Consider the following 13,461-nt stretch of genomic DNA (forward strand, 5'->3'; position numbering starts at 1 on the left):
CTCTCTTCCTCTCTTCCTCTCTTCCTCTCTTCCTCTCTTCCTCTCTTCCTCTCTTCCTCTCTTCCTCTCTTCCTCTCTTCCTCTCTTCCTCTCTTTCTCTCTTCCTCCTGGTGTGTTGTGTATTCTCCTACGCTTGCACATCCGATCCTTGGTTCACGCTCTCGGAGAATCTCGACGGCTCGTTGTCATGGATTTAAACTACATATACGCGATTGTTGTCGGCAGTGTCTTCTTTTCATTCATGATTTTGGCCGGAATGCCTCACGCCGTCCGCATCATTAGATACGTATCCTCTGTCATGTCGAAGCATATGGTCCATCGGTATACTCTGCAGCGGCATCGGCTGGCAGGTCCGTGGAGTCGAGCTGGCATCGTGCTTCAGACGACATACATCGCTACAAACCTGACTTGCATCGTCGTGAGAGTGTCTAGCGCCAAACCCCATATTTCTACTCTCCCGCGGGCAGGTCTTCGAGCCGGGCAGCTCTGCATCGTCAACCTAATCGTAGTATTTGTGGCCTCTCATCTCAGCTTGCTAGCAGATCTACTGGGCGTCAATCTCGGCACCGTTCGGCAAGTTCATCGATCGGCCGCGGTGATGGCTGTTGTGCTTGCATTATTCCACACAACGGTAGCCATCGCTTTGCGAGCATCCTTTGATCTCGATCTGCCCGAGAACCTTTTCGCGGTTATTGTGAGTTCTGAGACGCTGCATCATGTCGCTCCGCTAACCGTCAATGTAGGGAGCCTCATCGCTGGGTTTCGTTGCTCTCCTTTCAATTCGGATTTGTCGCAGACCTTCTTACGAATGCTTTCTATGGACGCATCGTGCTTTGTCAGTGCTTACCATATTTTCTGTATGGCGACATCTACCACTCGACAAGACTTATCCCCGGTACTGTTTATACATTGTGGTAGGGTTATATCTGTTGCTGTGCACTGTCCAGGCCGGCATCATTATCCGTCGAACCGGTATTTTCCAATCTGGCCACGCACGGGCCCACGTCACGCATGCACACGGCGCTATCAGGATCCGCATTCAATGCCAAAAGCCTCTTGAAATCAAAGCAGGGCAATACATAAATCTATGGATGCCTTCGGTCAGCTTCTGGTCCTTTCTTCAAGCACATCCATTTGTGGTGATCTCCTGGGCTGAACAGCCACAGGACTATCTGGAGCTCTTCATCGAGCCTCGTCGTGGTTTGACTAGGGAGCTTTTATATCATGCACAACATGGTCGAGCGGAGCATTCGCCTGTGCTATTCAGCGGACCGCACGGGAAGAGTGTTTGCATAGATGGCTATGGAAGTGTCCTGATGATCGCTAGCGACTTTGGGATCGCCGCACAGTTACCCTATCTAAAGCGACTCATTCACGGTTATAATGCCCGTCAGCTGGAGGCACGTCGAGTCCATCTAGTTTGGCAAATCCAGGATCTCGGTAAGTCGTTGAAATTTGAGACTCGGATTATCGACTGATACAGCGTCATTAGATGTTACCATTGCAGCGCAAGCGCTGCTCAACGAGGCTTTGACTGAAGATACACTTGATAATGGCTGGGTATGTACCACTGTCCTCGGTATTGGCAATGCTTTAACCAATACACCTAGATCCTCGCTATCTCAATCTATTGCCAATCGAACACTGTTCACGCCAAATCGTTCGGAAAACGCGCCAACTTGTATTCAGGCAAGGCACCGCTGCAAGACATTCTCCAATTCGAACTGGCAGGACGTCATTCTGTCAAGAAACCGATCCAGTCCGGAGACTGGCTTCCTCAGAGGTTTGTTGACGCTGGACCCGAGATTGAGATCGAGAGAAGCAGCGAGATACTCGTCACTGGTGAGTCACGCAAAGCAAGAAGCTGAAAGTATGTTGATGATTTCTACAGTCTCTGCTGTCAATGACACCCGGGATGAGCTGCGATATCTGATGAAAGACTTTCTGGGTAACGGGGTCCATCTCTCCGAGCTTGACTATCAACCGCCGCCACACTGAGGCAAAAGATAAGGTGAGAATGGTGGATAGGCTTCAGGTAGTACTCAGATAGTTAAGATACCATCTCTCAAATAAAGAGCTAGATAGAATTGTGCTGTGTGTGACACTCTAAAGATGTGCGGACCTCGCGTGAGGAAGACTGGCCACCAATGACGCCGTAGTTGGAGTGGTCCTCTGAACGCCGAAGTGTAAGATCGCTGTCCACAGCTCTAGGATTGAAACCCATGTTGGCAGACAGCAGTCAAGGAGAGTTTCCGCTGTGTTTTCAAGTATACTCAGCTCAAATGAATCCGTATAGCGTGCACCCGTGAACGTGATTGTTCCAAATCCAGTCCAAAGAGACGCAAATACATTGTACTATCTGTCTTGGGAGTTGACGGGAGCTGTTTGCGGCCTGGCTGATACAAACACCTAGATTCTGGGTCCCTCAAACGTGCAGCCCTGTGGGCTATAGGCTATTATCTAGGAGTAGAATAAGCACAAGCCAAAAAGTAAATCCTTATCTCTGTCATCGTGAGTTTGGACGCTGCACTTGTCCAGCTGATCTCGCACATCGCCGAATGTCTTGTTCAATCTTTGTCATTACTCCAGGTTCACAACCGACATCATCTTGTCAAACCCCTTCTTTCTAGCTTCAAAGCTGTCCTCCAGACGCATGCTGCGTCGATTGTGTTGGTTCTGATTGGCCTTCAGCGACGCTACAACCCACGCCTTGTCATCAATATTGCTCTCAGGAGTCCAGCAAACTTTCCACTGGACCAGATATAAGCTAGGACCTTCGTGTTCGCACCGATCGAGGACATTGTATATGTGGGACCAGAGACTGCCGAAGCATTCAGCTTGGCATTTTCGCAAATGCGGTTTGAAATCCAGAGAGTCATCCTTGTGCCTTCGCAGTCCGATCTCCAACAGTGCCGCAGCATCTGCGATATCGAAGTCACCGGGTGACATCCATCTATTGGCAGTCCCGAGAAGGTCCTCGGTTTCACCATGGCCGAAACAGAACCTGCGGTCATATGTCGCGTTGTGGTCCCACATTTGATTAGGAGGGAGCCCGAAGTCTTCGAAACTGGTGGGGAAGTTCTTCTGTGCATTAATTGGTCCATCCCGGTCGCTTCCTGATCCAGGCATTAGGCTCAGCCGGTTGGCATCTGCTACCACAGGGGGCTGATTGAGCATTGTGGATGACAGGGCCAGTGTACCTGTTGCTGATTGCCTGGTGTCCGATTCGGGAATCCCAGTGTCGTGTCTGTCATGCTCTTTTCGTCAATTGCTGTCTCGGAACATCAAAGGAATCACAAACCTGCTATACTGACGACATGATTTATGCCAGCCTCTTCACACAATCGCGGGGCATTGCGGAGCTGTCGTTGAGGGCCATCACAGTAGCTTCCTGCCGGAGTCTCGAGCTGCTTGAAATGTGGATGTCGCTTCTTGTTATTGGTATGCTTCGAGACTCGAAATGGGGAACATGACATTGGGACGCGGTTTGGGCGGCACGGCTTCGCAACATGCGCAGCTGCGACCTGGCGAGAGCCTAGTTGGCGTGAGCTCTCTCTTTGATAGAGACGGTGGGCATGACGAGCAGCGATGACGGCGCAGTAGAAACCACGATCCGACTAAAGAGTGAGGATGAGGATGAAGAAGTGCTGAGTGGGCACGGCCAGACTTATAGCCCTAGACTGCACTCCAGCAATGGTACTGAGTCTGCCTTGCGCTGTCGCTGCTGGACAAAATGAGAAAAGCTGGGATGCTAATGAAACCAACGCAACCTGATCGCACTGGTCCCTGTGGAGTATTCAGCGTGCCGGATCTTCCTTACCATAACCTTTGCCAGACCATGGACGAGATGGGCCGTGGACAGGGATCCCGAGGCAGCTGCGACGAAGCATTCTCATCACATTCTTCTGACCGCCCAGGACACAACCGTCGTCATCATGTTTCTTGTCATCAGTGATATGTCTACTTCTGCAGTCTCGCCCAGAGACTGGCCCGCGTACGAGGCCGGGCTGGCTTCGGTGGTGCCCCCTTGAAGTCGTAGTTCCGCGACAGACTGAGTGAATTGACACGATTGCGATTTACTCTTCGCTTCGACAGCGCGGATCGGCGTAGAGGCCGTAGCAGTAGGATGGCGTTTCTTCCTCGAGAGGGCTGACTGCGGTGTGTATGTCGGATATCGTCAGTCAGAACGGATTCAACTTATTCCTCGAGTCCGTGCCAGACCTTGCGCTGGGCTCCTGGCTCGCTACTCGTCTGGTCCGTCGTCCTCATATGATCCGGACGCTCTTGCCTGTCGCATGCACGCCTCGCCGAGTGTGCCCACACGAGGGACTTTCTGGACCACACGGCGCCCGCTATCGAGATGCCGGATGCCACGATCCAGCAGCTGGGATCAATCATGGTCTAGAGTTCTTTGGGCACCCAGGTCACACAACGCGCGTGGCGCCAGGCATACATCTCATCCCAGCAGCACCGCCGAGTGACCCAAATAAGCGCTGATGACACGGTCATGGGCGAGCCCTTTCTTCTTGTGTTCAGCACGCTATGACAAGGCAGAGACGCATCCATCGCAGGCAGCAAGGCACACTTGCTGTTGTCTAGCCATGAGCCGTTTTCTGATTGGAAGCGGTAGATGCAGCGCTGGGCTCGTTCTTAGGGGATGTGCACTGCTCCTTCTTCTGGTCTCAAGCACGCCCAGGACGAGGTATTGTGGGACTAATGGCGATGATCCATGCGTCACTCTTCCCGCTTGACCAGCCCAGGCAATGGCCGATAGGATGCAGGAGTCGAGAGCACAATCACGTCTGTGGAAGGCGTCGATCGAGGTTGGGTGGGACGGGAAAGACTGGTATTCTGTCACAGCAAACAGCTTGAGGTTGAGTGTCATGGGCATGCGTAAATGTGTCTAGAGTCTCGACGCAGGCACTTCTCGCTTTCAGTCAGATGTTGGCGGTTCTGGAGGCAGTGGCCATAGCTATCCTCGAAGGCTTCAGGGGACATGACACAGCAGGCGGAATGTCGTGCATGAGTCGTTTGGGCGGAGGGAGGGAAAATGAGAAAAGAGCGCTAAGGGCGCGGGTTAAGGGAACATCCAGCTGACGATACGCAGTCCCTCTAGTCGGTCATAGAGAGGAGAAAACAACGGGACAAGGCTGCTTCAGCGGGGCGTGCCAGGCTTTATAGAGTGCGCTGCCGCGCTAATACCATCCAGGCGTGAGGCTTGGCAGGGCTACAGTGACCTTCAAGGACAGGATTAGATTTCGACAGGCCCATCGATTAGCCTTTCATATCGTGCCACATGTCTTTACCAGGAGTATACGGAGTACCATGAAGCTCAGATCGTGTATCTCATCAAGAGCTGATCACTGGTCGACAAACACCCATGATGGGCCAATCAGCACTTGACTGTGAAATTAGCCCGTTTCAGATCGGATCGCTCAGTCTGGTCGTAACCTATGATTCAAGCTAGAGGCTATATCGCAACTGTGTGAGAGCTACAGAGCTTTCGCATCGCATGGCACTAATGGGAGCCGTAAACACTGTTGTACACAGTAGAGCAAGTTTATGGGGCTACTCTTGATACATTAGGTCTAGCTCATTCCCCCTTATATAGAGCACTCGAGCTCTAACCTGGTTTGCCGATTTCGGCAACTATCACAGCCCGTGAAACATAACACACCATTCAGCCTTGCGCTCTACATATGCATCACATCTTCCAAACGCGCCACTGCTCTTACTCTAATGCAGATACGCAACGTGCTACAGTACCCACGGAAACGATAAATTCCGTGAGAAATATAGTGGAACACAGTGGTGCAAGCCCACCAGAATGACGTGGACATCAGAACCTGACAAACGAAACCGCACTGAAAATGTCTGAAATGCGCATGACACTGCCCGAGCCATACATCATCGAATCCACCTTGCATGCTAAGATCTTCCTGAGCCCTTGGCTGGCTCTTTGACCAAGGCCGCTGGTTGCGCAGTCTCATAGGTAGAAGTCTCCCAACGAATGGGCGAGCTCGATTTAGGGCAGCATCATCTTTGCCTCTGCTGGTAAACCAATTTAGCCGGCAACCAGACCACGGACTCGCTGTCACATTCAACCGGAGTACATTTTCTGGGGACGATCACTCTTCAGATCGAAGCTTGGCAAGACTATCACTAGTTCCACAAGCTGCTATGGCTGCCACTTTAGTGTTGTTTAGTCCATGAGCTCCCTAGATAGTTAAGTGGCATATCACTGTTAAGAGTTAATGGCGAGGATGGAAACGGCACTCCAATTATCGGTTCGAGATGATCCCAGTGCCTATCCACTGCTTGCGTCGGAGGCTTCCGCCTTGATCATACCACGACTGATCTCATGCTTCAACCCTGGGAAGATTAGGCACCCTGGCCTCCGATATAAAAGAACGGCTAGGCAAGATATCGACAGCATCAGCAGCCCCGTGGGTTGTGGACCGAACTGCACATGTTGACACCACGAGGACAGCAGGCCTGCCCATTCTGCAAGACCAACGGGACCATATCTTGTATTTTAGATTGTCAGTGGACACTTCCCCGAATGATCCAGACTGGTCTAATCTGGGGAAGGCTATGAGTTTGCACCTAAATATGGTGTGGCACCCTACCATGCAGAGAGTGCAGTGTCCCAGATCTAAGGACCCCTGACACCGGATTATACACGGCCAGTCAGAACCCGACACTGCGCCCTTTTTTGCACAGTAGTTGACATGGAGTAGCCTTTTTGTTACAACATGACCTATCTTATCCCAAACGCAAACAAGCGCCGATGCAGACAGCAAAGCAGAAATCAGAGCGAAACGGCCCAGTCCAAATATATCAAATCGAAGAAAGCGAAACTGAGGAAGAAAGGAGGTGATGAAATTGCTACTGCAATCGTTAAGTCACGTGGCATCCGAAAGTGGGCGTATGCCGAGGCGTTTAGTCCCGAAATAGGTTAACGCAGTCTTGCAACTCGAGGCCGCAGATGCCTCAGATAAGGTGCCAGCCATCTCTCCGTCGGACAAGCCTTGCTCTTTAATAGCCGAAGCGGAACAAATTGTCGTCGCTCTACTCAGCTTGCACCTGAGCTGGCTCACTACTCTGCTGAGAGATATGTCTGGCCCCGAACTCCTTACTCGACTATCAAATTGCACACAAAAAGCATGACGCAGACAGTTCCAAACGTTAGACCCGCGACCATTACGTACGAGCTTGGTGTTATAGCAGTCGACGTCGCCGAAACGCGCGACGCACCCACAGTGAGCTTCGCACCGGGACTTAAGGCACGAGCCTGTCGTGTATAACGGACGAGTCCGAGTAGTGTGACTAAGATTGCAACGACAATCATGGCAGCACAGCATGCCTTTCCTAAGACCCGATGCTTGCCACCGTGGAGAAACAGGACTTGGGCGACAACGAACCCATGGCTTGCAAGCTGATTTGCCGTGCGATTGTACGCGAGCCATGTGCGTTCCAGAGCTACAAGGTACATATCAGTATGTATATGTCAACAAGTAGCTGAGCTTACCGTAGTAATCCCGCACCACAGCTGACCCCGGATGGCGAATTGTGAAAGTCGTAAAACTTGCAAGCCATGTTTTGGGAGTCCGCTTCGGCCGCTTCAGGGAACTGGGTTCTGCGGCAGCTGGTATGTCATGACGAGAGCATGATGGGAGCGAAGAATCATCTTCTGACGGCTGTTGTTGATACGACCCCTGTAGCACTGCCGAATCCGCCCTGTTGGCATCTCTCGAGGCTGTGGATGGCAGTCTTGTCAGCTCCATAGTGGCCCGAGGCCTGCATGTAACGATGGAGGTGAATGATGGACTCGAGGAGACAGCCCAAGTCGAGCCTTGTGAGTCCAATTACGTCTGATATTCAACCCGCCACAGGGCCAAAGAAATTAAAAGCTAGCCATATAGAAGATGGGCCCTTTCGTCGGATGTACGGCATTGACGCTGATTGTGCGAAGTTCGGCAAGGGTTTGCATGTCTGCCGAACACTCCTCCTATAGCGGCCCCGGGATCAAACATCCTGGCTGAAAGTCAATTTTCCGCCTTGTATCACATCTGACCTCGACCACTAGCGACGGTGTGGGCCGATCACATACTGGGTGGACGGGGATTTTGGAGCTGCGGCAGTGCCCTTGCACACTGGATACTGCTGAACACACTGGAAATGCGAGGAGCAGATGATGAAGGTTGCCGGGATCCGTTTATCCGTGAATGCGGGGATATATGCACGGCTGCGCGGCTTGATCAAAAGGAAGCTCGGAAACAGCCCTGCAGCAGGGGTCATGTCCTTCAGTCATTGGCCGGTACTGAAACTGAGAGGTATGCTTCTCGGTGAGCATCTCTGTCGCGGTTCCTAAGTAGTAGACCCAACGTTATAGTGTCATCAGGCGCCTCATCCAATGCTGAGACATCTTGTGCTCTTAGACTGGCGAAAGAGATCTATTTCTCACATCCAACCTGTCCCCTTGGCGAGAAAAGGTACATCTTGGTTCTTCTATAGGCTCGCGAAACGCCATGGTCCTGTTCATTGAAACAACGGATGGAAGAGAATGGCCTTCGTATGCTCCAAACGACCTCATCAGTGGAGTTGTGAGGCTTCACACTGACAGCGATCTCAGCCCATGTGAGTCGCTCTACATCACTCTGCAAGGGCAAACTCGGGCGTCTCTGACACAGTCAGACGACGGCTTGGTTCACCATAAGATTGCTGGAGTCCAATCGTCTCGGGCTCTTTTGATCAGAAAGTCTGTCCTTCTGGCCCACAGCACAGAACTGAAATCTCCCGGTAATCACTGCTGGCCTTTCTGCTTCAGGCTTCCCTCGCACACCGACAGCAGCATTGGGTACGATGGTGCTGATCGCAATGGTTGCTTCGATGGTCTGTCCCCGTGGAAGGGTTTTATCGACGCAGAGTATCACCCTCTCCCGCCTACAATGGTCTGCTTCGATCGCACTGGCTTGAACTGTGCCGTCGAGTATACACTTGTTGCGAGACTAATTCGTCCGCCGTTTACACTGCTGTCTTCACACAACAACATGAGCGCGACTAAAACTCTCATAATACGCTCAGCACCTGCTTCACCAGGGGCTAGCATACGCGATGCCACGCAGACGGTCAGGTGGGATGCTATCCTAACCAAAGGGAATCAGATATGGACTAAAATTCGGCATCCTCATTCCTCACAATGCCACCCATCTCTAGGCCGTGAAACAGGCCAACTCCGTCTTGAACTCGTCTTCCCTACTATCATTCACTTGTGGGAGACCGCACCAATCCCCATTGTGTTCAAGGTCAACTCTGCGGACGGCACCCGTCCTGATCTAGATCAATTGCTGATCAAGAAAATCTCCATACAGCTCGTTGTCTGCACGATGGCTCGGGTAGGTCTGCGACAACAGATCCGGACCACTATGCTATCGCTCTACGAAGACAGCTTCACCGTTCCTTTGACGCATGACAGACCCGAGCAGGATCACCACGGTGTGGCCAGCCCCCAAGATGGCGCTTCAGCTGGATCAACAGCAGGCTGCAATCTCAACATTGACGCAACGCACACCGGTACGATCCTGCGACAGGCTCTGCGCAAGCACGGCATCGTGCCCGAGTTCTCCACCTACAACATCTTCCGTGCCTACAGCCTCCAGCTTTCCGTGCGTCTACGTGCGGCCGGCCAGAATTTCACTTTTCGTCGCAAGGAGATTCCGATTTCGATACCGATGACGGCTTCTTTGGAGACTGCACTCCGACTGCCGCCTCCTTATGACGCTCCTATGGATGCAGCATGGGCGGCCGACGGTCCTCGAAACCAGGTAGATGTCGCAGATGAGCAGATTGTCTGCCTCGAGGGGCAGCCCCCGGACGGCGTGGACCAGCTGCCACCTTACACCCGACACAGAGGGCCGATATCTGCATGAGGAATGTTTGTCTTTCAGCTGAGATTGCGACGTAGCCATCTCACGAGATATTATAGCGTTTCGCAGCGAATTTGAGACTCTGATCGGGATACATTTATGGCTCGAGATCACTTTGAGGACAGTCGTCTGCCCGACCAACTTATTCCGATTTCACTTCCACGCCGAGAATCATATCTGCTATACAACTCCAAATCTTCACCCGAGAGTACGTCCAACCCGACCAAGCGCCGACCCCACTCCGACCAAGCATACCACCTCAATAAGGATCCCTGTTCATATAAGGAACACGATGCCAGGCACTACTCAGATTCCCCCTGAAATTGTAGTACGCCTCGTGACCCTCCGGCTGCGTATTGTAGCCCTCATCCACAGCCTTGACGACAAAATTCGCACCCGCCAGCCGCCGGGGCACCACGAGCTTCCACTGCGTCCAAGCCCACCGCTTGCGGCCCACCGCCTCGTCCTCCAGCAGCTCCGCCTGCGTCCACGACCGCCCGTTATCCGGACTGACGTCGACGCGCACAATCCGCCTTCCGCCCCCAGCGAACGCATACCCTTTCACCTCAATCGAGTCCTCCTCGAGGCCGTAGACCTGTAGCAGGCGCTCGCCCTTAGGCAAGTCCTTGACGGACGTGATGGCGCTCTGCACGGGCGTCTCCTGAATAGCAGGCGCGGCCGCCCAATCCACATCCGACCCGCTCTGGTTGGGTCCAAAGCACTTGTAGTCGCGCTGCTGCCACTGCGACTGGCTCTCTTCCTCAGCCAGCGAGATGCGCTTCAGCCACTTGACGCTGCGGGCCGCGACGTGGCCGGGCACGAGGACCCTCACCGGAAAGCCATGGTCCTGCGGGAGCGGCTGCCCATTCATCTCGTGCACCAGCAGGACGTCGCCGTCATGGCTCAGCGCCTTCTCCAGCGGGATCGACGCCCCGTACGCCTCCGCGCCTTGGAACTGGACGTGCTTGACCTCGGCGTTGTCCTCCGCCATGCCGTTGAAGCCCGCGTGCGCGAGAATGTCCCCGAGCCGCACGCCGCGGAAGTTGGCGTTGCTCATCGCGCCGATGCCCCACTGCAGGCCGTTGGCGTAGCGGGAGCCTTGGGTCATGTGCTTTCTTCTGTTGCCGGAGCATTGCAAGGTGGCCGTGACGTCGACTTGAGTGAATTTCTTGAGGTCCTCGAGGCTATAGGCGACCTCTTCCCCGTCCGGCAGCTCGATGGTCAAGCGATACGATTTCGGATCGAGCTTTGGAGCCCAGAGGTGGTTTCGCACGTAGAACTGCTCCGATGGTGTGATGAACTTGTCGAGAACCTCAACAGGCGACTCGGCATTGCAGGGCCGCTCGGTGTGGACTTTCAAGGTGCTGTGCCGCTGGGGGTCATCCTCAAAGGGATCCTCGATGTCGTCCTGCGGGACGCGTCCGTCCACCAGATCCCGTGGGTCGACGTCCCCAATATAGTACTGCTCCAGTATGTCGTAGACTTCTTGCTTTTTGTGAATGCTGAAGATCTCCCAGTACGTGTCGATGACGCCGCCGACCGCGCGCAGAATGACCTCGCCGCCAGGGTGGTTGGGGATCCATTCGGTAATGTCGTACACCTTGTTGCCGCGCACGACCCAGCGCTTCTCTGACCGGCGGCCGTGTTTGCGAACTTCGGATAGGCGGATTTGTCGCGGTTTGTCCTCCGTCGGAGCTTCAGCCCAGGCGGGGCTGATCCCATAGTAGAACCACCATGATACAGTCGCGACGGCGATTGCAGTCCCGGCTGCCAAGGACCCAAGATGATGCTGATGCGGTGGACATTGGCTCCACGGCGTGGATCGAAGAGCAGGTTCCCTTTTCGAGGATGCTGCTGTGCTCGCCCGTGCAACTCGAGATCTGCTGGATGCTGCAAATGTCTGCCTTATGAGGCGGTTCATTGTTGCAGGTGGAGAGACAGAGGGGAGGACGTAGAGTGCATCGCATCGCGCGACGCGTCAAGAATGCCCGCGGTTGGGCTGACGCTCTAATCCTGGGGTACGGCGTGGCTGCTCTACCCCGGGACCCCTTGTCCCTCGTCCCGCACAGCCGATCCTCCTAGGCGTCAATGGTCCGAGTGGGTGTGTTCTGTTATTGGCTGGATATTCTCCAAGTTCCCCTTTCAGAGGTATAACTCACTCCCTTCCCGAGCTCGCCGAAGAGGGTTCCCGTACTGGAGTCAGTGGAGCCCGAAAGCCTTGATGTGCTGCTGGGGGCCAACACTTCTGAGCAGTCTTGCCACAGCTCAGGGCCAGCAATGTGAACCAACATCTAACATCTAGTCGAGCTGATGTGCAATCAAACCAATTCTGTGCTGCCGTCACAAGAATCGACACCACGGACCAAAAGCAGGATCGCCACGTACTTGAGTGCGCAGCTCGCCCCGGATGCTTTCCTGGAGGTGGAATTGATGCTCTTAGCATTTGCAGCCGGCATCAACGATGCGACTACCTTCCCAGACTACCGTGTCTTCGCATCAAATCAGACGGGCAATACAGCTTTGCTCGCTGTTGGAGCATTGGGTCTCGCCCAGGAGACGGTGGACTTGAGAGATGTTGGCTTCTCTCTCGGCTTATTCGTCGTCGGTGGCACTCTGCTGGGGCAACTCGGTCATCGAAGAGGTCGAACCAAGAGATCATGGTTGCTATGCACCAATATAGTGCAGACCTTGTTCGTGTTTGCTGCAGCAGCGCTCAGACACTGGGTGTCCACCGATATCGACAATTCCGCGCGGTTCGCTGTCATTTGCCTGCTGGCATTCGCTTCCGGGGGACAAGTCGCCATGGCACGTACGGTGGATGTGCCTGAAGTCACCACGGCGATGGTGACATCGGCGTACATCGACCTGGTAACAGATCGCGCTCTATTTGCAGCCCGCAACCGTCCTCGCAATCGCAGAGGAGTATTTGTGCTGGCCTTACTGCTGGGAAGCTTTATTGGAGCTGCAGCATATCGAGAAGTGAGTCCAGCATTCGCTCTGCTGTTGGCTGGGTTGGTGAAGCTGGGGGTATGCATTTCTCTGTTGTTCAACCGCACAACACTCCACAACTAGCACCGGCACTCGGATTGGTGCAGCCTCATAAGAACATTGCGCCAATCTCAATGCTATGAATAACGTGCAACTAAAAGTCTCTGAAGGAGTGTGCTGTCCAAACGGCGAATGTCATCGTGGCGGTCGTACCTCATAGTGTACCATCGAATAACGCACAATTCGCTCTGCAAAGCGGACCGTCTCACCTTCCCCTTTGATCGCACATAGACTTGTGGTACACCGCACAAATCTCTCGCACTATCGAGGAGTGGTCCATCTAATTCCAGATGCGGTAGAGGAAGGAAGATATAAGATGGGATACGCCACGTCGCCATGGAGGAGTATTGACTGCAACAGCCAACAGTAACAAACTCGAGTAAACAAGGTCAGGCTCCTTATTACTCTGTGACGAAACCATTGTGGCAACTCAACCATGTCAACTTATCATGAGCCGCTTGCGCTCGTGATCATCTCATCGATC

At 53.5% G+C, this 13,461-nt stretch overlaps 5 protein-coding genes across 5 annotated transcripts; 3 read left to right on the plus strand and 2 right to left on the minus strand.

The window, feature by feature from the left end:
• Positions 1-187: 187 nt before the first annotated feature.
• HMPREF1541_10638 (uncharacterized protein) lies at positions 188-1,998 on the plus strand (the record flags this gene model as incomplete). Its single annotated transcript, XM_008715308.1, has 5 exons — positions 188-694; positions 744-1,440; positions 1,493-1,560; positions 1,611-1,842; positions 1,892-1,998. The coding sequence occupies 5 exons, from the start codon at positions 188-190 to the stop codon at positions 1,996-1,998; spliced, it is 1,611 nt and encodes a 536-aa protein (XP_008713530.1).
• Positions 1,999-2,580: 582 nt separating this feature from the next.
• HMPREF1541_10639 (uncharacterized protein) lies at positions 2,581-3,177 on the minus strand (the record flags this gene model as incomplete). The annotated part of the gene is made up of 1 exon (XM_008715309.1): positions 2,581-3,177. One exon carries the CDS (start codon positions 3,175-3,177, stop codon positions 2,581-2,583), a length of 597 nt encoding a protein of 198 aa, XP_008713531.1.
• A 5,876-nt stretch (positions 3,178-9,053) lies between these two features.
• On the plus strand, positions 9,054-9,932 carry HMPREF1541_10640 (uncharacterized protein; the record flags this gene model as incomplete). Its single annotated transcript, XM_008715310.1, has 1 exon — positions 9,054-9,932. One exon carries the CDS (start codon positions 9,054-9,056, stop codon positions 9,930-9,932), a length of 879 nt encoding a protein of 292 aa, XP_008713532.1.
• Positions 9,933-10,188: 256 nt separating this feature from the next.
• On the minus strand, positions 10,189-11,850 carry HMPREF1541_10641 (uncharacterized protein; the record flags this gene model as incomplete). The annotated part of the gene is made up of 1 exon (XM_008715311.1): positions 10,189-11,850. One exon carries the CDS (start codon positions 11,848-11,850, stop codon positions 10,189-10,191), a length of 1,662 nt encoding a protein of 553 aa, XP_008713533.1.
• A 389-nt stretch (positions 11,851-12,239) lies between these two features.
• On the plus strand, positions 12,240-12,956 carry HMPREF1541_10642 (uncharacterized protein; the record flags this gene model as incomplete). The annotated part of the gene is made up of 1 exon (XM_008715312.1): positions 12,240-12,956. A coding segment is annotated over one exon (717 nt), but the record flags the coding sequence as incomplete, so codon positions are not given.
• Between the last annotated feature and the right edge of the window lie 505 nt (positions 12,957-13,461).

This window comes from Cyphellophora europaea (genome assembly GCF_000365145.1).
Source record: "Cyphellophora europaea CBS 101466 unplaced genomic scaffold supercont1.13, whole genome shotgun sequence".
NCBI lineage: Eukaryota > Fungi > Ascomycota > Eurotiomycetes > Chaetothyriales > Cyphellophoraceae > Cyphellophora > Cyphellophora europaea.